Raw genomic sequence first — 27,273 nt, 5'->3', positions numbered from 1 at the left:
ATTTCTTTCCATAGTAGCTAAATTATTCAAGCTTAGTATTAAAGTTTTAGAAATGCATCCTTTTTTCTTGTTTATCTACTTTGGCCCTGAGACAAATGTTAATGCAAATTTTCACTGAAATTTGAAACACAAAAGAAAAGTCATTTCGGGATATATTCAAATCACTTAGATTCAGTAAGTAACCTTGTAGTTCGTTTTAGGGTGGGGTAGTTAGTGCATAAAATCACTGACAGTACATCTGTAAGTCATGTATCCACATTAAGCCAGCAGCTACATTATAACTACAGTCTGTTTGGAAGGGGTGAAAGAGATATCTAGTTGAAAGTAGATTTTGAAAAATTTTTTAGAGCCCAGGGGTTCATTTCTAATGAGCCGTTACTTTAAGTACTGCATAAAAAATACAGGAAATTGATAGTCCATTTAGTCTGCACCATACCTAATGCAAAAGTCATTAAGATGCATTATTCTTAATGTTCATGATATGATCAGTGTCTTTTGAAAAGAATGCCCTTAACTTTCACGTAAGGAAATCCTTAAAAATTCTACATATTGTATAGAGAAATGTTAAGAGCAGCTGTGATTTACTTTCATGTCTTCACTACACTATACAAGAAACTGCATCCTCAATTACACTAAGATTTTTAGAAAAGTCCTCATTAGTAATATACTTACATATGACAGCATTGCTTTCATTTCTTCATCACTTCTCACTGTAATTCGATCACCATCTTCATCTTCATCTGTTTAAAAAGCAACATAATGTAAGTGATAAGATTTTTTAATATACAAAAACCATGTCAGCTGGAAACATAATACAATTGGTTTGTACAACATGATGTCCACATCCTCAACACTGTATTTCGCAGATGCTGACGTTATTAGTTTGTCGTTTTGGCTTTTTGTTCAGAATACAACAGAATTGCAATAAAGAACTACAAATTTTAGGGACAGCTGAAAATTAAAACATTGCTCATGTCATTTATGACATAAACCTAAGTTAAAGTAAATATAGGGATTTTCCTGGCAGTCTAGTGGTTAAGACTCCAAGTTTCCTCTGCAGGGAGCATGGGTTCAATCCCTGGTCGGAGAACTAAAAATCACACATGTTGCATGGCACAACCAAATAAATAAATAAATATTTTAAAAATAAAGTAAATACAACTGGAGTATGAACAGGTTTGGCTTGAAGAACTTTAAAAACTGGAGAAAGGCCAGTCTTATTCAACTGTTAGTACTTTTTGCTTTCCCACACGGCACCCTATCCCTCTATTTCTCCATTCTTCCTCTCTCCCGGCAATCTGTCATAATAGCATAATAAAAATGGCTATCATTTACTGTACACTACTATAACACAAGGCACTGTGATTTATGCTCCATACACCCTTAAAAGCCTCATAACGATTCTATGATGTGGACAATATGACTTGATTATTATCATTCCCTTTTTACAGAACTGAGAGTGGAAGGTTAACTTAGAAAACAATTCTAATACAGTTCTCATAACCCACTTGATCTCTCATTTTCTGAACTGTTTCACTTATACTGAGTACTTTATGACCACAGAAAGCTTCAAATGGTGATTTGCACTACTGTGAAATCATTTAAACGGTCTTAAAACTAGAGGATAATAAGACCTCACAAAATACTGAACAAGAATGAGTAAATCTGAGTAAGCGGATCATCAAAGGAGACACATCCAAAACAATGTACTGATTTCACTGATCCTTCCCTTAATTAAAATAGTTGTGAAATATGTCTTCAAAACTGCTTTCAGAACCTGAAGATAAATCAAGCAAAAATATCAGATCTCGTTTTCAGTCCCAAATGAAACTGTCCACATCTGGTCACTCACTCATCTGTACTACCTGCCAGGCAGAATAACTTCTGGTTTTTTCTAAATATTTAGTTAGTTATTTCATCCTTCTAAGGATAAAGATCTGTCAAAAGGAAAACAGCATACTTGGTAGACTCTAAATGTACAGTTGAGAGAAAAATGCCAAAAACATTTTGAGCACGGGCAACATTGATGGAAGATGTTAACAGCCTCCCAAGGGGACAACGTGGAAGGGACAGGCTCTCTCTCAAAGAGATGCCTCAGCTGTTGTGCACTTGCTAAACCGAGCTAGCATTTTATTTATTTATTTATTTTGGTCACTCTTGGGCATCTAATTGCTGATTTGATCAGAGGCAGAGAACCTGATCCCAGGCCTGGAGAAAAAGACATATCTCTCATCATAAAGAGAATAAGCTAGCACGACATGCTCTGAGAACTCTTACTGAAAATATAGGGGGAGTTCAGTTTAGCACCTGGATCTTAGCCCACCACACCTCAGCAGGTCCCCCCTCCCGTCCAGCTGCAGTTTTTAAGATAGCCCACTGTTTGGTGACCAGGCCACGGGAACCCTAAGAGGGAGACTGTTTTCTCTCCTAATTAGTCTATTTCAGAGCACACTGCTACCTTCTTTTTCTCCCTCACAGCCAACAGCACTCTGACAGCATGACGAAAAGCAGCACCTGAATTCGTCCTGTTCAGTGACCAAGCCAACAGCTCTCACTGGGGTTTTCCCTCCAAAGTAACTGTTCTGGATCCTAGATACAGGTTCACTCCTGCAGAGTTCCCCAGCTGGATGTAAATCAGTATCATCAAGTCACACTGAATATTTACACAGCTAGGAGCTGCAACAATCACCACTGGTATTACCGACCAAGAGCTGCCTATCTTAAGTATAAATGGCACCCAGGGGTCACCTTCAGTAACAAAGAAGGCATATTCCTACAGAGGTTACATATATAAAGAACTACACAGAAATCCAGCATTTTCCTTCCCTCTCTTTCCTTCTTTAAGCCATAGGCTAGAGTCAAACTGGGAGAAAAATGCTGTTCTAATTTTGGAAACAGAGATAGTTTCTACATAGGTTCCAGAAACTAATATTTTCAAGGTTAAGTCAAAAAGCTGTCACATAAATGCAGGAGACAAAAAAGAAAAAAACAGGTATTGTATAAAGGAAAATAATGTTACATATCACCACATATGAAAGCACTTTACATTTTTTGTTTTAAAAGCAAGTTAAATTCTCAGTTTGGGTGGAGACTAAAACTATTTGTTCTTGATAAAGTCCTGAACTTGGTAAAATTTTCAGCCTGAACAAAGTAGCTTTATGTAAACCTCATCTCTACACGAGAGCTAGTTGTAGAGATGGTGGCTACAGAGCGACAGATTATTTTTGAATCTCAATACACACTAGACCTCAGTCAGGGATTGTCCACATGGAATGAAGAGGTACTTGGAGTTTAATAAAACAGGTGAAGAATCTGTTTAGAAGGCACAGATTTCAGAAAAAATTGTTTAAATCACAGTCTCTCTAAATCAGTAACAACAACAACAAAAATAATTCTCTAACCTCTCAAAGCCTGGGCTTGAACCTTTAAGGCTACTTAAAACCAAAGATCCTATAATTCTAAAATTCTATGAAATCATTGAAGGATGATGTCAGTTACCATAAATAATCTGGTAACTGTGAGGGAAGTCAGTTATCAGAATCATCTCTTACTTAGCAGCTCCATGGAAAGCAGCTATGAAACACTAAAGGGCCCTCTGCTGTAAATGGTGGAGAAGGAAATGGCAACCCACTCCAGTATTCTTGCCTGGAAAGTCCCAGGGAAAGAGGAGCCTGTTGGGCTGCTGTCTATGGGGTCACACAGAGTCAGACATGACTGACGTGACTTAGCAGCAGCAACAGCAGCAGCTTTAAGTGGACAAAAAAACTAAGGCCAAAACACCAGAACAGCTTTGAGGCAAACCTAAAGTGCTGTCTCATAAGGAGACATGGCAACTTGAAAGAGGCAGTCTAATAAAGCCTGAGGATAAAATCAGGTTTATGTGACACAGTGATTAGTAGTTCTCATGGTTTAATGAGAGGCTCCATTTTATGTAGGTACTACTTTCCCCTACAGATTGCTCTTTGAAGGACTGTCTGCTTCATTCTTTAATAAATGCAATTAGTAGTTTTAATGAAGACTCCTTGTTCGTGTCAGAAAGGAGACTGAGTTGAAAAAGGAATTACACTGAGAAGACAAATGATTCTGGCCCAAAGGCAAAATCCAAGCCATGATGGCAACCCAAGAGCAAATCATCGGCCTTGAAATATAAAATGAGAATACACTTCTCTCTAAAAACAATGAATTCCGAAAAAGACATACAAATGGCCAATGGGTATACAGAAAGGTGCTCCACATCTCTAATCATCAGGGATATGCAAATCAAAACTGAGATGAGGTATCCCCTCACACTTGTTACACTATCATTAAAAAGACAAGAGAGAACAAGTGTTGGTAGGAATGCAGAGACAAGAGAACCCTTGTGTACTATAAGTAGGAATGTAAACTGAAACAACTACTGTGGAAAATAGTATGTGGTTCCTCAAAAAATTAAAATTACAACTAATATATGATCCAGTAATTGTACTGCTGGGTCTGTATCCAAAGGAACTGAAATCAGAAGCTTACGGAAATATCTATACTCCAGTATTCATTGTATTTGAGCATTCTTTGGCATTGGAATGAAAACTGACCTTTTCCAGTCCTGTAGCCACTGCTGAGTTTTCCAAATTTGCTGGCATATTGAGTGCAGCACTTTCACAGCATCATCTTTCAGGATTTAAAATAGCTCAACTGGAATTCCATCACCTCCACTAGCTTTGTTCATAGTGATGCTTCCTAAGGCCCACCTGACTTCACATTCCAGGATGTCTGGCTCTAGGTGAGTGATCACACCATCGTGATTATCTGGGTCATGAAGATCTTTTTTGTACAGTTCTTCTGTGTATTCTTGCCACCTCTTCTTAATATCTTCTGCTTCTGTTAGGTCCATACCATTTCTGTCCTTTATTGAGCCCATCTTTGCATGAAATGTTCCTTTGGTATCTCTAATTTTCTTGAAGAGATCTCTAGTCTTTCCCATTCTATTGTTTTCCTCTATTTCTTTGTATTGGTCACTGAGGAAGGCTTTCTTATCTCTCCTTGCTATTCTTTGGAATTCTGCATTCAAATGGGTATATCTTTTCTTTTCTCCTTTGCTTTTGGTTTCTCTTCTTTTCACAGCAATTTGTAAGGCCTCCTCAGACAGCCATTTTGCCTTTTTGCATTTCTTTTTCTTGGGTTTTAGAAAAGGAGGAGGAACCAAAGATCAAATTGCCAACATCTGCTGGATCATCAAAAAAGCAAGAGAGTTCCAGAAAAACATCTATTTCTGCTTTATTGACTATGTCAAGGCTTTTGACTGTGTAGATCACAATAAGCTGTGGAAAATTCTGAAGGAGATGGGAATATCAGACTACCTGACCTGCCTCTTGAGAAACCTGTATGCAGGTCAGGAAGCAAGTTAGAACTGGACGTGGAACAACAGACTGGTTCCAAATAGGGAAAGGAGTACGTCAAGGCTGTATATTGTCACCCTGCTTATTTAAGTTATATGCAGAGTATATCATGAGAAATGCTGGGCTGGATGAAGCACAAGCTGGAATCAAGATTGCTGAGAGAAATACCAATAACCTCAGATATGCAGATGACACCACCCTTACCGCAGAAAGCGAAGAGGAACGAAAGAGCCTCTTGATGAAAGTGAAAGAGGAGAGTGAAAAAGTTGGCTTAAAGCTCAACATTTAGAAAACTAAGATCATGGCATCCGGTCCCATCACTTCCTGGCAAACAGACGAGGAAACAGTGGAAATAGTGGCTGCCTTTATTTTTCTGGGCTCCAAAATCACTGCCGATGGTAACTGCAGCCATGAAATTAAAAGATGCTTACTCCTTGGAAGGAAAGTCATGCTCAACCTAGACAGCATATTAAAAAGCAGAGACATTACTTTGCCAACAAAGTTCCATCTAGTCAAGGCTATGGTTTTTCCAGTAGTCATGTACGGATGTGAGAGCTGGACTATAAAGTTGAGCACTAAAGAATTGGTACTTTAGAACTGTGGTGTTGGAGAAGACTCTTGCGAGTCCCTTGGACTGCAAGGAGATCCAACCAGTCCATCCTAAAGGAGAACAATCCTGAGTGTTCATTGGAAAGACTGATGTTGAAGCTGAAACTCCAATACTTTGGCCACTGGCTACGAAGAGGTGACTCATTTGAAAAGACCTTGATGCTGGGAAAGATTGAAGGCAGTAGGAGAAGGGGACGACAGGGGATGGATGGCATCACCGACTCAATGGACATGAGTTTGGGTGAACTCCGGGAGTTGGTGATGGACAGGGAGGCCTGGCGTGCTGCGGTTCATGATTTTGCAAAGAGTCAGATACGACTGAGAAACTGAATTGAACTGAACTGAACTCATTGTACTATTACTCACAAGAGCCAAGATATGTAAACAACTCAAGTATCCATCAATGGATGGATGGATAAAGAAGATATGTACACACACACACACACATACACAAATAAAAACACATGAATATTACTCAGCCATGAAAAAGATGGGCGTCCTTCTATTTCCGACCACATGGATGAACCCTGAGGGCATTATGCTAAGTGAAATAAGTTAGAGAAAGACAAACATTGTATGATATCACTTATATGTGGAATCTAAACAACTGAAATTCAGGGTTACCAGGGGTTGTAGAGTGGGGAAACAGGGAGATACTTGTCAAAGGGTAAATACTTATTATAATATTAACAGAGTGTGAGGATCCAATGTACAGTATGGTGATTATTGCTAATAATACTGTATTACATACTTGAACACTGCTAACTGATCTTAAATGTTCTTACCACAAAAAAGAAACACTAATTATGTATCAGGATAAACATTTTAGCTAACACTACAGGGGTAATCATTTTGCACTATATAATGATCAAATCAACATGTTATACACCCTAAACTTTCACAACGTTATGTGTCATTTACATCTAAATAAAGCTGGAAAAAATTTTTTTAAATAGACAATGAACTGAGAGAAAGGAGAAGTTAATAAAGGATGAGAAAGCAGAACTACATACCAAACAATTTAGTATGAGAATAACTTAAAATACTTTTCTGAATAAAAAGTAGGATATACATAGTCAGCCCATCTATCAAAGAACCTGGCTGGGCCTATCAAACTGGATTAGCTATAAAAAGTACACTAGCTGGAACCATAAATCATAAAAAACTTACTGAAATGGCAGAAAGAGTTTCAAAGGTATAAATACATTGAAGAACACCAGGAAGTCAATGCACTACGTAAAGAGAAGTAAAAAAAATAATTTGAACTCTTTTTGTCTTACACATGGAGGTTCTTTGCCATCTAACCAAAAAAGCATTACTAGATATGACCAAGAAGCGGGGAGGGGAAGTGCTCTGATACACTGGTTCACAATGAGAATTCCAGCCTTCTCTAGTTGCCTGGAGCATAGTAATATGATTTTCCAGCACATTAGGGAAGCAAAAGTAGAACCAGAAAGTCTATGTACTGGCTGGATTCTGTTAATGTCACTTAAAATGGAGGAAAAAAATCCTAGCAAGATACCAAATAGAGTGCAGCAGATGGTAAACAAACATTATGAAGCAATCTTCACAAAATCTGCAGTATGTCACAAATACACAAAATGGCAGAGTTTGGGAAAAGAGAATCATAACAGGCCATATGTTGGCAGCGATTTCCTTCGAAGCAACATGCAATCCAAGAGAGAAACCAAGAGGAGGAACATAAAGGCCCAATAGAGGAGAGGCAGCCTCAGGTGAGGGGCGGTCAGAATGGCAAGCAGAGTTCCTACTGAGTAAACAGCAGACAAACAGCAGATTCTGCGGAGTTCTCAGGCACACCACACCCGCTACAGGGGCAGGGCTCAAGTCAGCTTTCGAGAGAAATAATTTAGCTTCTGCCAAGAGCCACAGAAAGTTAAGACAATACTGTAGTTTATTTGTCATGTGTACTTCAGTGCCAGGTAAGAAGGATCAATTAGAACTACAGCAAAGGCAGTTTTCTAAGGCAAGAGAAAAGAAATGAAAATAGAGTTACAGAGGTTAAAAAAGACATCAACAGGAAATTATCAGAAGACCTGTCAAGTTTAGAACCCTTCACAGGGTCTAAGATCTGGTCAGGACTGGAGGCCATAGTCTCTAAGGCTAAATCTTCATATCCATGAGTTTTAGTTTAGCTCCATGCCTCCCGTCTCCTGAATCCTTCTTCTTTGCCTCCTGTTTCTTTCCAAAAAAATATGTAAGTGCCCACTATGTCAAAGGTAATGTTCTGGACATTGAGGAAAACAACAGTGGAAAGAGGAAAACCCCTGCCCTCACGAAGGTTACACCCTACTTGAGAAAGACTTGAAAGGGATGAGGGGATGAATCATACAGATATCTGGGAAAAGAATGTTTCAGGCAGAGAGGCAGAAGAATACCTGACATACCTGAGAGACTGAAAGAAAGTCAGAGTAGCTGGAACAGACTGAGAATAAGATGAAGGAGAGAGAGACGAGTTCACAGGAGTAATGATGGAGTAGAGCTGGGGGCAGATGAGAAAGGGCAGGGCCTTGCAGGACTTGGCTTTCACTCCTGAGTGAGAAAGAAACCCTGGAGGGTCTTGAGTGCAGTGATCTCACTTAACTTCTAAAAGGATCACTTTGGCTGCAGTCTGAGGAAGAGGCTACGTGGAGGCAAAGCAGAAACAGGAGACAAGCCAGGGAACCATGGTCCTAGTCCACGTAAGAGGTGATGGTGGCCTAAACCAGGTTGAGATTTTGAGCAGTCATTACATGCTGGATATATTTTAAAGGCAGAGTCACCAGGATTTGCTGATGGATGAGAGACAGAAGGCATGTCCTTACTACTTCATTCCTTCAACCATCCACACATTCCAAAAGCACAAACTGAGTTTACCATGTGCCAGGTGCTACGCTGGGTTTCTAGTGATTCAAAAGCGAGTGGTACTGGGACTCCCCTGCTGGTCCAATGATTAATACTCTGTGCTTCCACTGCAGGGGACACGAGTTCAATTCCTGGATGGAGAACTAAGGTCCTGGCAAGCCATGGGGTGCAGCCAAAAAAAAAAAAAAAAAAAAAAAAAATCCTCAAACACGAGCATCACTATCTACTGCCCTTAAGGAACTAGCCTGGTGGTGCTTGGGTAAAGGACTTAAACTTCTAAATTCTCATGTAAAACAGCCAGACTACCAATACTTACTACTACTACTAATAACAATAATAACTAATAAGACTACCAATATATACTACTACCACTAACAACTACTCTCATAAGACTAAAAATGTATTGCACTTTTTGCATCAGTGATATTTCAAAATAAAATTTCAATAAATTAAAAGCTCCCTTTATACCATCTCAAATTCTAAGAATACACAATTAGCTCCTACATGTTAATATTTTTTTCCACCAGCAATGGGGACCATTTAAAAAATTTATTAGATATTTTGACGGGTCATTAAAAGGTATCTCCAGGCTACAACCAGGATGGCCTTTTCCCCTGTGTTTCTTTTTCTTTTTTTAATTGGAGTGTAGTCGATTTACAATGTTGTGTTAGTTACAGGTATACAACAAAGTGATCAGTTACACATACATACATATCTACCCCTTTTTTAGATTCTTTTCCCATACAGGCCACTACAGAGTACTGAGTAGAGTGCTCTATGCTGGACAGCAGGTTCTTATTAGCTAGTTACCTATTCTATAGATAGTAGTGTGTATATGTCAACCTCGGTCTTCCAGTTTATCCCTCTCGCCACCCGCCTTTGCCCCTGATAACTACAAATTGGTTTTCTACATCTGTGACTCTACTTGTGTTTTGTAAATAAGCTCATTTGTATCCCCCTTTTTTAGATGCCACATGTAAGTGATATTTATATATGTCTTTCTGCGTCTGACTTACTTCATTCAGTACGACAATCTCTACGTCCATCCATGTTGCTACAAATGGCATAATTTTGCTCCTTTTTATGGCTAAGTAATATTCCACTGTGGGCTTCCCTGGTTGCTCAGTGGTAAACAATCTGCCTGCCAATGCAAGAGAAGTGAGTTTGATCCGAGGGTCAGGAAGAATCCCCTGGAGAAGGAAAGGGCAACCCACTCCAGTATTCATGCCTGGGAAATCCAGAATAGAGGAGTCTGGCAGGCTATAGTCCATGGGGTTGCAAAAGAGTTGGACACAACTTAGCGACTCAAAAAAGACAACAAATATTCCACTGTATATAACTTACATGCTAATTTTTAGACTCAGTGTATGTCTAATGTGAATTACAATTTTTCATTAACCTACCCACTTTTACTTACAGGCAAACAGTTAGCCCTTTTAGATACAGTACATTGTTAAGAAAATAATGCTTCATTTTCCCCAGAAATTCATAAAACATCTGAAAAGGATTCTATTCAATGAAGAGTGAGTATAAAATGGTCACAGTTAAAGAAAAACAATATAAAGATTTATCCTAAAGTCATATTTTCCAAACCAAAACTCAGACACATGGCTTAACCAGTGTGAAGATACTGATATGAGGGCTATAGATCAGAATATATGACGTCAGAGTATCCCAGAAAAGTGGTACCTTATGGTGTTTATAGGTATAAGTCAGCATTTGTCTACATAGACTTAAAATGCATCTATCAAGTCAACAGTAAGAGTTTTACTGTCCAGCAACACCAGCCCAACCGTAATTTTATACTAGTAACTTGTCTAGAGAAAATCCAGGGAGAGGAACACATGTAACTGATATGCACAGGAAACTCATTAGCGGGCACAATTGACTTTTCTCACCTCATGTGTTGGTGTACTCATTAATCTGTTAACGAAAATGTGAAAATCAGCAGGGATCTTTGGACCTATATAAATGTCAAGCTCCTATAGCATACATAGCCCCACACATGCAAACATACAAGATGTTTGATGGTTATGGAATTTAGCTTCATCTCAGAAGTGTTCTCATACCTGGGGAAAGACAAATTATTCAATAACCAGCATGGAATCAACTATCTGTCTTCTTGAAAAATAAAGTTGGATCACCGCCTGACTCCTCCTTGGACCAAAATAAACTGGAGATGGTACAAAATTTTTTTAAAAAATCCTCTGCCTTTGTAATAAAATACATGTTGTTTTATTAAAGAAAAAGAATCCACATGAATACACATACAAACATACATATTTACATACATACCTAAAAGTGTGTATTTAACCCCATTAAAGTAGAAAGAAAAAAGAATCTGAATTAATGTTTCTCCAATATCTTGGAATATGGAAGACCTTTCGAAACATGACATAAATCCAAAGGTCACAAAATATGACAAACCAGACCATGCAAAAATTTTAAACTTCTCCATGGGAAAAAAAAGAGAGAGAGAGAAAGAAAAAAAAGACCAAAACAAGCTGAAATAAAAGTAATAAACTAACAAAAATATAACATCTAAGACAAAGGACCGATTTTCTTAATATTGGAAAGTGCTTCAGTCAACTAGAAAAACACAAATAACCTAAATAGAAAAATGGGCAAAGGAGATAAATAGTTTACAGAAATTAAACACAAATGACCAAAATATAAATGAAAAGATGCTCAAGCTCACTTATAATTGAAGAAATACAAAATAAAATTATAATAATCTTTTTCACATATCAAATTGACATCAACTAAAAAGTTGACTTGGTGAGGGTAGAGAGAAATGGGCATTCTTGAACACTGGTGGTGGGAGTACAAATTGGCTCTACCTTCTAAAGAACAACATGGAAATAGCTATTAAAACATACAATATGGTACTCCTTGTTTCAGTAGTTCCAAATCCATTTCTACACTGTGGAAAGTCATAACAGACAATGCTGTTGTTGACTGCAGCATTTTTTTTTCTAATGCTACTAAAAAAACTGATAACGTCTTAAACTTAAAACTGGTCCACCAACAGGTTAAATAAATTAAGTCATGGCCATAAGAGTATCCAAAAGAATGAAGTTGATTTGTATATACTTACATTAGAAAGAGACCCAATATATACTATTAAGTAATGGCAGGGACAACTAGCTACAATATTGTATATATTGTATATGAGGAAATATCTGGAAGGATACAGAAGAAATTGATAACTAGGGAATTGGGGACGTGGACTTTTCGCTTAATTTTGATACTGACTGAAATTTTTTTAAGATAATCTTCTTAAATTAAAAAAACAAAAAACAAAACAAAACAAAAACTAGACACTATATACTGAAAAGTAGTACTCTCACCTAAAAGTGGTAAAAATAAAAAGAGGTTTGAGGCCATGAGTCCAAAAGGTAAGTCTGGCATGAATGGGGCTCCTTCCCCTCAGTCACCCCTAAATCCCCTTGGAAACACTATCCCCAGGAATAGAAATCAGAAAGAATATAGCCACTTATAGACCCTCTGCCCTCTCAGGACAAGTGTAGGAATTTGATTTTGGATCCTGAATTGTCCACCACCAACCAGTTATATCCCATGGCTGAATAACTGCACAAATAATCCAAAAAAAAAAAGCAAATTTTTTTACTTAACTTTAGGTTACATGCATTTTACAATTCTCTTTTGAACATGGACATATATAACATTCCACCTTATTTAACAAGGGTGTTTCTACAAGGCACAGAATATACTTGTTCTCTCAGTATGCACATGGCATTAGTTCCAGAATCACATCCCTCCCGCTCCACCACGAACAGGATACCAAAATCCGTGGACCATCAAGTCTCTTATATAAAATGGTGTCACACAATTGGCAGATGCAGAACCTGTGGATGTACAGGGCCCACTGTACTAAGACAGCCAGAGTGAAATCAAACATGGCCCCTGTCACCAAGCCATCAAAATCCAGGGGGGATGGGACACAGGCACACAGCCAACAGGAGGGCAGGCCCGAGAGGTCACCTGCTCCAGGGACGTGCCCAGAGAGATGCACCACACCTGTGGGACTGGGGGTCCCACCAGCAAGATGGCACTTCTCAGAACTGAACTTCCAGTAAGAGAACCTTAACCCTTCCCCTCTTTCCACTTACTCTTTTTCTCTACATTTACGTAGAACCAGTAAATTTGACACTGTCCTTTCTCTCGTCACTTAACTGGATCACTAAATATAATACCACCTCTTCTGTATAGGTTACTGTTGGGTATACCTTGCAGGACTCCCCTGGTGGCTCAGTTGGTAAAGAATCCACCTGCAGTGTAGGAGACCTACGTTTGATCCCTGTGTCAGGAAGATCCCCTGGAGAAGGAACTGGCAACCCATTCCAGTATTCTTGCCTGGGAAATCCCATGGACAAAGGAGCCTGACAGGCCACAGCCCATGGGGTCCCAAAGAGTTGGACATGACTTAGTAACTAAACCACCACACTTAGCAGCCTTAACTATATTACTATAAATATCTTAAAGCTTTATTTATTCAAGATTTGTTCCATCATACCATAAACTACTGAAAGAGCTCAAATATTTAAGCAAATTAGCATATAAACTACATCCTTCCAACTATCAATATTTTTTGCACATAGATTTCATTCATTAGTATGGATCTTTGGTACAGAAAACAAGGTCACCCTAGAACACTCATGAAAGAAGCCCGCATAGGATTTTAAGTCTATAATGGAAAGTCCACAACAATCTGAACACAATAAAACAAAGAACTACCATTACTTTATCTCTCTGTATTTTTGTTATTATTCTTGCCACCTAAAACTGGTCCAGAAGCTGATGGGTATAGAGTCACTGCCCTTGCTGTGAGGGGAAAAAAGTAAAGATCTCTAAGAAGTTAAACCTAGAAGTTTAAACATTTCTTCTGTTAGTGTTAAGTATACGTGTCAGTGTTAAATATATTACCATAAATATTTCTTTGATCAAAGTTTCACTTATTCAAGGGTTGTTCCATCACACCCATAAACCACACCTAACACCCTTCACAGGCTTTCAAAGTACTTGGTTACAAAGGCTGCAAGTTGCATGCTCAAACAGAACTTTATTTGCATATGAACTCTACCACTTCCTAGCTGATCACTTTCAACAATCTCTTTATGTCTCTGAGTTTCAGTTTCCTCACAAGTGTAATTTTCCTACCTTACACAATTATTGCAAAGATTAGCAATAATCGGGGTACCTCATCTAGAACACTGTCTGGCACACAGCAGCCCATCAATTAGTTCAGTTCAATTCAGTTGCTCAGTCGTGTCCGACTCTTTGCGACCCTATGGACTGCAGCACTCCAGGCCTCCCTGTCCATCACCAACTCCCAAAGTTTAACCAAACTCATGTCCATTGAGTCGGGGATGCCATCCAACCATCTCATCCTCTGTCGTCCCCTTCTCCTCCCACCTTCAATCTTTCCCAGCATCAGGGTCTTTCCCAATGAGTCAATTCTTCACATCAGGTGGCCAAAGTACTGGAATTTCAGCTTCAACATCAGTCCTTCCAATGAACACCCAGGACTGATCTCCTTTAGGATGGACCGGTTGGATCTCCTTGCAGTCCAAGGGTCTCGCAAGAGTCTTCTCCAACATCACAGGGCAAAAGCACCAATTCTTTGGTGCTCAGCTTTCTTTATAGTCCACCTCTCACATCCACACATGACTACTGGAAAAACCATAGCCTTGACTAGACAGAACTTTGTCAGCAAAGTAATATCTCTGCTTTTTAATACGCTGTCTAGGTTGACCATAATTTTCCTTCCAAGGAGTAAGCATCTTTTAATTTCATGGCTGCATTCACCATCAGCAGTTATTCTGGAGCCCCAAGAATAAAGTCTGCCACTATTTCCACTGTTTCCCCATCTGTTTGCCAAAAGTGATGGGACCAGATGCCATGATCTTAGTTTTCTAAATGTTGAGCTTTAAGCCAACATTTTCACTCTCCTCTTTCACTTTCATCAAGAGGCTCTTTAGTTCTTCACTTTCTGCCGTAAGGGTGGTGTCATCTACACATCTGGAGCAGACAATGGCAACCCCCTCCAGAATTCTTGCCTGGAAAATCCCATGGACAGAGGAGCCTGGTAGGCTGCAGTCCATGGGATCGCTAAGAGTCAGACACCACTGAGTGGCTTCACTTCCACTTTTCACTTTCATGCATTGGAGAAGGAAATGGCAACCCACTCCAGTGTTCTTGCCTGGAGAATCCCAGGGACGGGGGAGCCTGGTGGGCTGCCGTCTATGGGGTCACACAGAGTCGGACACGACTGAAGTGACTTAGCAGCAGCAGCAGCATCTGCACGTCTGAGGTTATTGATATTTCTCCCAGCAATCTTGATTCCAGCTTGTGCTTCTTCCAGCCCAGCGTTTCTCGTGATGTACTCTGCATATAAGTTAAATAAGCAGGGTGACAATATACAGCCTTGACGTACTCCTTTCCCTCTTTGGAACCAGTCTGTTGTTCCATGTCCAGTTCTAACTGTTGCTTCCTGACCTGCATCAATAAATGATAGCTAAAATAATCAGCATTACTACTATGAACCCTGACCCTGAAAGCCAGAAAGGCACAGGTACATCAAGCCACTTGGAGGGATACAGAAAGGGAGAAGTAAAGAAAGCAAGGTAAGATTCTTTTTTGCCTCACTAAAAAACAATCAGAATGCACAACATCAAGAATTATGACAACTCTTAGAACAAGTCTCAACAGTGGCTGAGAATACACACATGAAAAATTCCACTTTATCACTTACTAGCTGTGAGACTTAAACAAGCTACTTAGAGGAGATGTCCTCAAGTAGCACAGAGCAAATAACAGTCCTTCAAAGTACTTCATGGGGATCTTGTGAAGGTTAAATTAAATGAGATAACCCATGGAACACTCTTTTTTTTTGTCCATTTATTTTTATTAGTTGGAGGCTAATTACTTTACAATATTGTAGTGGTTTTGCCATACTTTGACATGAATCAGCCATGGATTTACATGTGTTCCCCATCCCGATCCTCCCTCCCACCTCCCTCCCCATCCCATCCCTCTGGGTCTTCCCAGTGCAACAGCCCTGAGCACCCGTCTCATGCATCCAACCTGGGCTGGTGATCTGTTTCACCCTTGATAGCATACTTGTTTCAATGCTGTTCTCTCAGAACATCCCACCCTCGCCTTCTCCCACAGAGTCCAAAAGTCTGTTCTGTACATCTGTGTCTCTTTTTCTGTTTTGCATATAGGGTTATCGTTACCATCTTTTTAAATTCCATATACATGCGTTAGTATACTGTATTGGTCTTTATCTTTCTGGCTTACTTCACTGTGTATAATGGGCTCCAGTTTCATCCATCTCATTAGAACTGATTCAAATGAATTCTTTTTAATGGCTGAGTAATATTCATGGAACACTCTTAACACAGCATCTGGCAACAGTTAAGTACCCCAAATGTTAACTACCAGACTATCCATGAAATCCTTGGCATCCCCAAGAAGTTACCTCAAGGCGTCTGAAGAGCCTGCAACACTAACATGTATTTCAGATATACATACTATTTTTCAGTAGTATATGGAGTTCATTGTGGTTAATACAATACTCTTCTTTATTAATTAAAAAGTTCTACTCAAGTAGCTTTTAAAACCATGAAGTGACTGTTGAAAAACATTCAACAGAGAATACTGAAATAGCAATAGAGAGAGAGAGATAAAGCAGAAAGTGTGTTCATTCAGTCAATTCTTCCCTCACGACAGCGCCAAGTCTGCTTTCCAGGAGAAACTGCTGGAAAGCACTGCGGAAGGCACCTCTTCAGATCTTTGTCTCAGTATGTACATGAAGTTGGGAGGTGGAAGTAGGGAATAAACATGGGATCATACTATATTTAATCAAAATGGGATCATACCATACATATTTTGTTTATTAATAGTATATCCCAAATATATTTCCATGTCAATGTTCAAAATTCTCATTCTTTTTAGCCACCACTTAATGCTTCAGACTATGGTTAATTAATTAACTAATTGTAGGCATTTAGCTTACCTCTAAATTTCTTGCTTTTAAAAATAATTCCAGGGAATTCCCTGTGGCCTAGCGGTTAGGGTTTGATGCTTTCACTGCTGTGGCCCAGGTTCAATCCCTGGTCAGGGAACTGAGATCTCACAAGCCTTACAGAGCAGCCAAAATTAAAGAAAAAAAAAAAATTCCACGATGAACACTTTGTTTGAAGGGCATTCAAGACATGTGTAGGTATTTCTGTTGGACAGTTTCCTAAAAGTGGATCTGTACAGTCAAAGATTTTGAACATTCTATATTTTGGTAAATACTGTCAAATTGTATCCAAGAGAACATAAATAAAAGAAAGGATCTTGTACTCTCTGTCATTAACCATCTGCTTAAAAAACAAGAACAAAAAAGATACAATCATGTGGAGAAACTGTACATTTTTCCATAAGGAAAAGCAGACCACATCATCAATAAAAGATGAGGCCAGTTACAAACCTTTCTTTATCCTTCCCAACACCAGAGGCCCTGGGCTACTGATTAAACTCTCATGCTACTCGGCCCTTCACATCCTCCCGCAAATGTCAAAATCAGTTTTCTAGTACACCCTGCCCTCACCTCAGGCCCCAGGCAAACTGGTTTCGGGGGGTGGGGTGGGGAATGACTCAAGACCTGAAGTGTTGCTGTCCCCATCCAAAAGCCTTGCCAAGCCCCACTAAAGCAGAATTATTCCCGCAGCATTCACTTAATCGCTCTACTCTGTTGCAATTTAAGGGAGCAAAGGATTAAAATCTTTTCATCAATAATCACTGGCCTACAGGTAGTTTACACGTTTCATTTTGTCCTACAATATTATTACAGTGAGGAGCAAGAGCAGATAAAGGTCATGTTGGTAATTAAAGCTATATTACAGAAATATGTACACCCAAGATATGATTAAATAAGAAAATATTACTTGGCTCAGTATCATCATTAAACTTGCATTAATTTATAAATATTTAAATTTACCATATGATGATCATAAATAATCTGTTTTTGTCAGTTTCTAAAGTAACGCAACCCATAAACCCTTTGAAAAATTACTGCAGAGAGAAATAGTCAAAGTATATAACCCAGACTTACATTCAAATGCTGTGGTTGTTGCTTCAGGCAGAACCTGGCCTATCACATCCTAAAGAAAGAAAGAATAAAGAAACACAATTAGCCATCTTCTTTACTGCTAACATGTGGCAAATCCTAGAGGAAATATGAGAACCTGGAAAAGATTTTTGAAATGTTGGCATAAACTATAAAAACATTAGCACATAATCACATTTAGCCCAGCAATCTAAGTCCAGAGTTTAAATCTCTATTCTAGAGTTTAAATCTTTTCTAGGGGAGGGGATCATTAAAAAGTCCTTTCCACTCCGCATGAATAATGTGACTTTTTACCCTGGATTCAATAGCATAGACAAGTACACTGTTGCACATTTACAAAAAAAAAAAAAAAGGTTTCTTCTATGGGAAGCTATAGAAGGAATGTACTGTTAGTAGAAAAAGAGGTTTCAGGAGTCAGACTGGCCTGGATCTGAATCTCAGCTCTGCCTAAACTGCCTAAATCCCAGTTGTGTGACTGGGAACAAATCACTCATCCTCTCTGAGCCTGAATTTGATTATCCTCCAATATGGGTTTATGATGCTTATGGTACTTGTGTTCACGCTCAGTCACTAAGTCGTGTCCTACTCTTTGCAACCCCATGAACTACAGCCCCATCAGGCTCTCCTGTCCACGGGATTTTCTAGGCAAGAATACTGGAGGGGGTTGCCATCTCTTCCTCCAGGGGATCTATCTGACCCACAGATCGAACCAATCTCTCCTGCGCCTCCTGCACGGGCAGGCAGATTCTTTACCACTGAACCACTCGGGAAGCCCAGTGCTCATGGAGGTAATGTAAGAAGTATTAAATAATGTAATAAACATGAACTAACCTAATACACCACAGATCTTCAACAAATGTAGTTCTTGATATGTAACTAACAATACCACGCCTTGCACTCGTAACAGGAAGAGTTCAAAAAACGACTTTACATGATGATGATGTCAAGCTATAATACTACATTTAATACAAAGAATTATCAACCTCAACTCTGTGCTACTGAGAAACATATTTAATGACATCAAAACAGAGTTAATCGAGCCTACAAAAGAAGTGCATATAACTTGGCATCAATGTTTAAATGAACCTGTAAAGTTGAAAACACTTGAAAAATAGTCTACAGAGACAGTTTATTTAAAGGTGTACAGAACACCTTCGAGAAACAGCTCTGGGAAAAGTGACCCTCCGTGATGTCCAGTCCAACCCAAATGGTCTACACACTCCATTGCTCTCGGGGAGCTCTGCCACAACATCCCTCCTGGGATGCCACAGCTGGCACTAGGCGCCGGCTGACAAAGCTGCTAGCAGTATTTCTCAGCAGGGCACCCACAGCCCTTCCAAGCAGGGCACTTAGCAGTGTGGTGGCTGCAACATCCTTCTAAAGGCAGTGCTTTAGAAGCTTTTGCTGCAGTGGCAATTTGCATAATTGCCTCGCCTCCACTGTGTGTGTATGTGTGTTTTAAGTAAATCTGTGCATATAAAATTGATCAGAAGGAAAAAAAAAATTGATCAGAAGGAACTATCTTAGGCAGCCCTCACTCATTACAGCCAAAAGAGATTCTTTTCCTTTAGTCTTAGCAAATGAAACAACTCTTTGAGGAAGTATCTGTGAAAGATGTTAATATTGAAAAAAAAATTCTTTCTAGATATTTGTAGGTAGAAAGTATCTCCTGACAGGTAAATGAAAACTGCTGACTTCATATGGAACACACAGGCAACCGGTGCAAAGCCTGAGAGTGTGGAGGAGAGCCCAACTGCGAGGCTTGGACCTTGGCTCTGCTGTTCAGGCCCCGAGTGACTGGATCCCTCTGGGCCTCCATTTCCTTCTGTGCAAGATAAGATCATAACTGTACCTACCTTGTAGGACTAATATGTTAATATTTACAAAGTGCTTACAACAGTGTCTAGCACGTGGTAAGCACAGTATTAGCGTCTGTTAAATAAATAAAACAGTCACTGGTGACTGGAACGTTACAAATCCTGGCTCATAACAAAACCCTAAATTTCAGCACCTAACAATTCATGGAGGATGATCTCTGGTTCACTTAACCCTTTTATGCATTTACCGAGGACTAGCTAGTATTGGTTTAAAAAGGGGGAGAGAAGGGCAAACACCCTCCACCTTCCCAACTCTCCAAGTCTAGGTTATGACTGCTCACTTTCAGATAACCAATCTCGAGGTGTGAACCCTACAGAATGAGCAAACTAACTTAGGATCCTTCCTACTTATGAAGAGCAGATCCCCATAAAATATTAATTTCTGACAACTATTTGAATACACTGCTGGGCAGCAATGGCCTCCTTAGCTCATCAACATAAACAAGGAGCCACTTTACAAACTTTACATCTAACATGGAGAAACAGGGAAAGAAAAAGCAAGAATCGTGCGAGAATCATGAGAGTGACATGAACATAACCAGCCACTTATTCTGTTAAGGCAAATAAAGTGGAGCTATTGTGATTACAAAGCAGTAAAAAGTTGGAAAACAAAATACAATCTCCTGGTCTTTTCTAAGCAGGCACATCCAACTTTATGCATATTTCCCAGTTGTATTTTAAGTGATTAATTTCAAAATGACCCTATCTTATTCTCAACATTTTACCCAACCTAAAGAAGGTTTCAAAAGAGCACATGTGTTTACACAACTGGATGGCGATCGTTTCTTGATCCTTTTCTTCTCCTTCCCTTCAGTCAAACAAATGGCAAACCAAAAATATAAGGGAGCATCCACAACATGCCAGGAGCACAAAGATAACAAAACTGTAGGTAACAGAAGAATAAGACGTACTCCTTGATGTCAGGAAGATTATAATCTGTCACAAAAATAGAGACAAACTTAAAAGACTAACAATTCAGAACACTCAACACTTCCCTGATGGCCCAGCTTGGTGAAGAATCTGCCCGGAGTGCAGGCGATGCGGGTTCAATCTCTGAGTCAGGAAAAAGCCCCTGGAGAAGGAGATGGCAACCCACTTCATTCTTGCCTGGGAAATCCCATGGACAGAGGAGATCAGCAGCAGACTACAGTCCACAGGGTAGCAAAGAGTCGGGTACGACTGAGCAAGCAAGCACGCACAGTGTGATAAAAGGGCCAAACAAAAGACATCAACTAGCAAATAGCAGTGGTTAAGTCAGAAGGCAGGAAAAATCACAGACTCAGTTAAGACAGACACTTCACAGATAAGAGGAAATGTGGGCTGGAACTTGGGAGAGAGGATTCAGAGGACAGGGGGAACTTTCTTTACTACCACTCACTAATCCAGACCTCCTACACAATTTCCCCCAAACTGGGGATTGTGTCACCAAAACGAGGTGAAACACAGAAAGCTGAAAAACAGATAACCCAAATGCCTCTGCCCGAGAGGACCAGCTGGGCCTACTTCACATGGCAGCCAGTCCCTAACTACTTCAGACGAAGGACACAGCCACCAGAGAGGCCCCGTGACTTGCCCAGGGAGTCCCAGCCGTTTGGGAGAGCCATGAGCAGCGCCCTCAACTACTGACTCCGAGTCCAAAACACCCTCAGCTCCAGCTGACTCAGTGACTACAAACTGCTTCTGGCTTCGTGTCTGGTTCTGCCACAAACCAGCCGTATGGCTTTATCATTTTCCTCATCTGGGTTTCATGAGTGCTCATTTGAAAAATGATGTGAGGACAGTTACATGAGACGAAGGGGAACAGTGCAGGTTTCATTTGGCTTAAAATTTTAAGGTTCCCAGCCAAAAATGCTGCAGTGACTGTTGGTTTCTTGCTGAAGGTGAACCTGGAAAAGAGAGCTCAGAGGTCCTGCAAGATTTGAGCTCACAGTTCAAATAACTTGATTTGCCCCCACTGTCACAAGTGGCCTTCCCAACATAATACGCTTCAACTGAGCTTATCTGAGTAAGCATGTGTAAAGGCACCTTGCATTCTGAGCTCTCAATCATGGAACTGTTTGTGCAAGGTTTACTTTTAGGCCAGTCATCCTTGAGCCAATGTACAACTAAGAGATGCCCAGGCCCGATCTCTTCTGTTACTGTAACAAAAACACTTAGAACTTAGTAAGCTCTAGGTTCTTGTAAGTACTTTACAGGTATTGACTGCCCTGGAACTCAGAACTCTATGAGGTTGGCACTACTTTTATCCCCCAACCCTATTTTTTCTTTTTTTACCAAAGAAGAAACTGAGATACAGAAAACACTTGCTCAAGTGAGTACAGTAAGGTTTGCAATTTAAACCCAGTCAGCCTGGCTCAAGAGTTTGTTTCAAACACTGTACCATTCTACTCGGGCTCATTCTACTGTTGGCTCAGTGGTAAAGAATCCACCTGCCAATAAGGGAGGAATGCGGGTTAAATCCCTGGGTCAGGACGATCCCTTGCAGAAGAATAGGCCAACCCACTCCAGTATGCTTGCCTGGGAAATCATACGGACAGAGGAGCCTGGTGGGCTACAGTTCATGGATTTGCCAAGAGTCGGACACCACTGAGTAACTAAACAACAACAACCATTCTACTTAAAAGAATACCTTCTGTTGTCTCAAATGAGTAAAGTCAAAGAAATCTCATGTCTTTCTCATCAAAAACACAATCTCAGTTAATCTTTACAAGTCTTTGAGGCAGGTATCATTACTCCTAATTTACAAGCAAGATAATTTAGGCTCGGAGAACAGTGACTTGCCTGCTGCTGCTGCTGCTAAGTCGCTTCAGTCATGTCTGACTCTGTGCGACCCCATAGACAGCAGCCCACCAGGCTCCCCCATCCCTGGGATTCTCCAGGCAAGAACACTGGAGTGGGTTGCCATTTCCTTCTCCAATGCAGGAAAGTGAAAAGTGAAAGTGAAGTAGCTCAGTCGTGTCCGACTCTTAGAGACCCCATGGACTGCAGCCCACCAGGCTCCTCCATCCATGGAATGTTCCAGGCAAGAGTACTGGAGTGGGGTGCCATTGCCTTCTTTGGTGACTTGCCTAGTTACAATTAAATCCAAAGTTCTTGATTCAACACTTAGTGTGCTGTCCACAAAACCATAATGGTGTGGTTTGAACTTTGAAGCTCCCTCATAAACAAATCTTTCAGGGGCCTAGGTAGCACCAGAAACAGAGATGTCTGTCTCCTCTAGAATTTTACTATCTAGTGGAGGGGACCAACAAAATTAGCACAAATCCCATGTACTTTGCCAGAACAAAGTTGTGGGCACACAGAGGAGGGGCATGTGACCAAGACCAACACAGAGAAGTGAAGCTTGACTCTGAAGGACAGGTAGGAGCAGGCTAGCTAAAGAAAGAGGCCAAGTGGACATGGCCTGGGCACCTTGGAGAACTCAAGGTTAATTCTATATATCTGGAGGACAGGATGCTCATGTGGGTGTAGTGAGAGATGAAGCTGGTGCCAGGCAGGCATGAGCCAATCAAGACCGGTCCAGAGGACCATGCCAAGGGGCTTGGGCCTTACCATGAAGGAAGAGGTCAAGAAGCAACTGTCAGAACTGGACATGGAATAACAGACAGGTTCCAAATTGGGAAAGGAGTACATCAAAGCTGTATATTGTCACCCTGCTAATTTAACTTATATGCAAAGCACATCATATGAAATGCTAGGCTGGATGAAGCACAAGCTAGAATCAAGATCGCCAGGAGAAATACACAGATGACACCACCCTTATGGCAGAAAGCAAAGAAGAACTAAAGAGCCTCTTGATGAAAGTGAAAGAGAAGAGTGAAAAAGCTGGCTTAAAACTAAACACTCAAAAAACGAAGATCATGGCATCCGGTCCCATCACTTCATGGCAATTAGATGAGAAAACAATGGAAACAGTGACAGACTTTATTTTTCTGGGCTCCAAAATCACTGCAGATGGTGACTGCAGCCATGAAATTAAAAGACGCTTGCTCCTTGGAAGGAAAGCTATGACCAACCTAGACAGAATATTAAAAAGCAGAGACATTACTTTGCCTAGAAAGGTCCGTCTAGTCAAAGCTATGGTTTTTCCAGTAGTCATGTATGAATGTTAAAGAGTTGGACTATAAAGAAAGCTGAGTGCCAAGTCTAACATTCCATTTTATTTGAAATACATTTTGAATATTTATTATGAAAATAAGGCTTCACTGAGTCTTAAAAGTACATTTTAACATCTGTGAAATAACACCTCTATTATAACATCTCTGAAATTGGGTTTTGTACAATGCATGGCATGTCATAGTTTAATGAGCTGCATTTTTTCTTCGTTTTACTTCTCTTTGTTTCTTTAGATAAGACACTATCTTAAAACTTAGAGGACACTTTAGGTTTGCTAAAACGTGATTGGTTAGACTTGTCTACTTTCTCTTTTTCACTAGTTACCAAGTTTAGAGAACTCAGTAGAAAGGCCTGGAATCCGGCCAGGGACATTCCACAAAACTCTCTTCTAGATTCAGCTTTTTGTAACTCAGTTGGTTGCTTCTGTGTAAAAAACTTTATCCCAGTCCAGGCTGAGTTCCTTGAGGGCAGGGGTCCAGTCTGATTCATCTCTACTTCCCCAGGGACCTCAACACTTGACAGATTTCAGCCCATGCAATTAATCAATGCTTGTGGAAGCAATAAAACTGCCCCCACATGGAGGCCAGGACGGCCACTAGCTCAGGCCACCAGGGCAAGATTCGGCGATCACAGTGCTGACCGCCCCACAAATGCCGGCCCCCGCTCCCCACGACACTGTGATGGGCACTCACCAGCACATCCCTGAAGAGTAGCTGCGGCCCCGAGTGCACCGTCCAGTCCACCGCCCCACTGTTGGGAATCTTGATGCGAATCACCAGCACTTGGTTCTCCATGGCATGGAAGGGCCCAGGACCAGCCACGCATTGCAGGTGAAAGGGGCTCACATCCTGGTAGGGGCCCCCCGCCCCCCTGGTTAGGCGAGGGGGGCGCCAAGAGGCCCGAGGGTCAGAGCGCGGAGGGGCAGGAGGAGTGAGGAGAGGAGGTGGTCCGGGAGCAGCCCGCAGGCTCGGAGCCAGGCCCAGGCCCAGGGGGCTGACGGACGTCTCCTGATGAGCGTGGACGGGGTAAGGGGCAGAAGCCAGGAGGAACTAGCGGAGGTCAGAAGGTTCTGGAGTTGGGGAAGATGGCAAACGGGATCGTGAAGCTCTCTGCCGTCTGTGTGGGTGTGAGGGGACGGCAAACAGAGGACCCCGTTTTAGGGAGATACAGCTGCAGGTGTCCACTCCTCTTTAAGAGGAGCGGAGGGTCCCCGACTTGGGGGGACTCGGTTCGGGGCTGTTAGGAAGGAGTCCCAAGGCCGCCGGACCAAAAGAAAGTCGAGCGGACCGTCCCCCTGCCCCACCTCAGCCAAAGTGCGCGGGGCGCGCGACTCAGCTGCGGCCATCCGAGGCCAGCATCTTGGCGGCGGCGGCGGCGGCGGCGGCAGCGGCAGGAGGGGGAAGACGGCGGCAGGAGGGGGAAGGCAGCGGTGAGGGCACCGTTACTCCGGAACCAAAACGCGCAGCGCCGGAACCCCGGGAGCCGGAGAGCGGACCCGCCTCCCGCGACGCCATGTTGGAAGAGGGCAGCTCCCGGCCGGCCCCGCCCCCGCGCGTCGCGGGGCGGGACCAGAGGAGCGAGTGCTTGGTGCTGGGGCTGGAGTGAGGATATCAAGTGGAATACTCTGTTGCTAGACCCGAGAGGTCGGGAAGTGACCATCCACGGAGACGGCCCTTTCCTTTCCCGATCCTCATTAAAGTCGTCAAGGTAAAAGCAGCTAACAAAAGGAGGAGGAAAGTGAATTAGGGCAGGGGTCCGCCAAAAGCCGATTGATGACTTCAAATGCGTACTGTTTGTACAGAAGGCTAGAAAAATAGAACTGCAGCTCTCGTTAATTCCTGCTTTATCAGCCCGTGTACTTAAATATTCGCGGAGTTTGTGTATCAAATGATCAAGAACAAGGTTTCCTTGTTTCCTTCTTCCAAGATACAGATCTAGAGATCATCTGTCTCCCAAATGAGTAACGTGACTGTGTATTTTTCAGTGAGGTTCTTTACCCCACGGTTGCCCTAAAATAGCAAACAGCCCCCTATTGAAAAGCAACAGGAAAGAAATTCAGTGAAGAGGTTAAACTGCCTAGGGACATTTGGAGTTGTGGCATCTTCTTTTCCTATTAAACCGTTGCAAAAAATATCCTAGACAGCCCATAAACTTTCACCTAGACAGCAATGTTTACACAATCGGTGATGTTACAGGTAGTAGCAATAACCCTTGATTATTTTTAAATGCCTTGTTAACTTCAGATTTTTAAATGCACAGTTTTGTTGATCTATGACGCCTATATGGAAATTCGTTTACAAATTGTTTCGTCCTTTCTCTCTAAGAAAAATCTACATATCGCTTTACATTGGGGGACTGAAATTTGTATAAATTCGGGCGGGCAGTGTTATTTCCCTCTAACAGTCAGTTGATGAATGCAACCAAAAAAAAAAAAAAATCATTTAAATATTTGTCAGTTTTGATATAATCCGAATTTTTCTGCACATTTTCTCTACCTATGTTCCTTTTATATTTAATTTGAAAGTCCATTGTAGGAGATAAATTATCTCTTTTCAGTTATTGTAAATTAATAGCTTAGGTAGAAATTCATTTAGTCAGATCCTCCAGATAGTCAAAGAATTGCCCCTTTCCACCTGCACATCAGTCTGTGAAAAATAAATCGTTTGTTCAAGGTCCCCATACACTTTTTATTGAAAGTTCATTTCCTATTATTTGAAAAAATAGACCACAAAACCAGAGATTTTCTATGAACTCATAATTTGTTAAAATGGCTTTTTTATTCATAGTACTATGGGGAAAACCAACTCAATTTGTACTTTCAATTCTTTTGGATATATACCCACAAGTAGAATTGCTGGATCATATGATAATTCTATTTTTAATTTTTTTGTGCAGCTGCCATATTCCACAAAGTCTGCACTATTTTACATTCCCACCAGTAGCCCAAGGGTTGTAATTTCTTCACATCTTCACCAACACTTGTTATTTTCTGTATTTTTGTTAGAAGCCATGTTCTTATGCGTATGAGGCGATATCTCACTGGGGTGGTTTGCATTTCCCTAGTGACTAGCCATGTTCATGTTTTCATAAACTTGTTGGCCATTTGTATATCTTCTTTGGAGAAGTGTCTATTCAAGTCCTTTGCCCACTTTTTATTTGGGTTATTTATCTTTTTTGTTATGAAGTATTTTTTAAATGAAGAAAATTAACATTTTACTGCTACATTGATTCATAGAGGTTTTCTTTCATCACTTTTTACTTTGCTACCCATCACAAATCCTTAATCCAGAATCCT

At 40.9% G+C, this 27,273-nt stretch overlaps 1 protein-coding gene across 3 annotated transcripts in view; it reads right to left on the bottom strand.

The window, feature by feature from the left end:
- The window catches only part of MAP2K5 (mitogen-activated protein kinase kinase 5), a 261,148-nt gene extending 235,754 nt beyond the window's left edge, over nt 1-25,394 (bottom strand). Inside the window, exons 1-3 of one of the 3 annotated variants that reach the window (XM_065940825.1) lie at nt 24,671-25,394; nt 17,971-18,019; nt 673-740 (exon numbers count right to left, since the gene is read on the bottom strand). In XM_065940825.1, coding sequence (XP_065796897.1) covers nt 673-740; nt 17,971-18,019; nt 24,671-24,772 — 219 coding nt within the window. In that variant the 5' untranslated portion in view covers nt 24,773-25,394. The remainder of the gene's footprint in view (nt 1-672; nt 741-17,970; nt 18,020-24,670) is intronic. The other 2 variants (XM_065940823.1, XM_065940824.1) reach the window with 2 other exon arrangements.
- Nucleotides 25,395-27,273: the final 1,879 nt, after the last annotated feature.

The sequence above is a fragment of the Muntiacus reevesi genome, chromosome 7 (genome assembly GCF_963930625.1).
Source record: "Muntiacus reevesi chromosome 7, mMunRee1.1, whole genome shotgun sequence".
Taxonomy (NCBI): domain Eukaryota; kingdom Metazoa; phylum Chordata; class Mammalia; order Artiodactyla; family Cervidae; genus Muntiacus; species Muntiacus reevesi.
The sequence above is the reverse complement of the archived record's forward strand: the minus strand, read 5'-3'. Positions and strand labels throughout refer to the sequence as shown.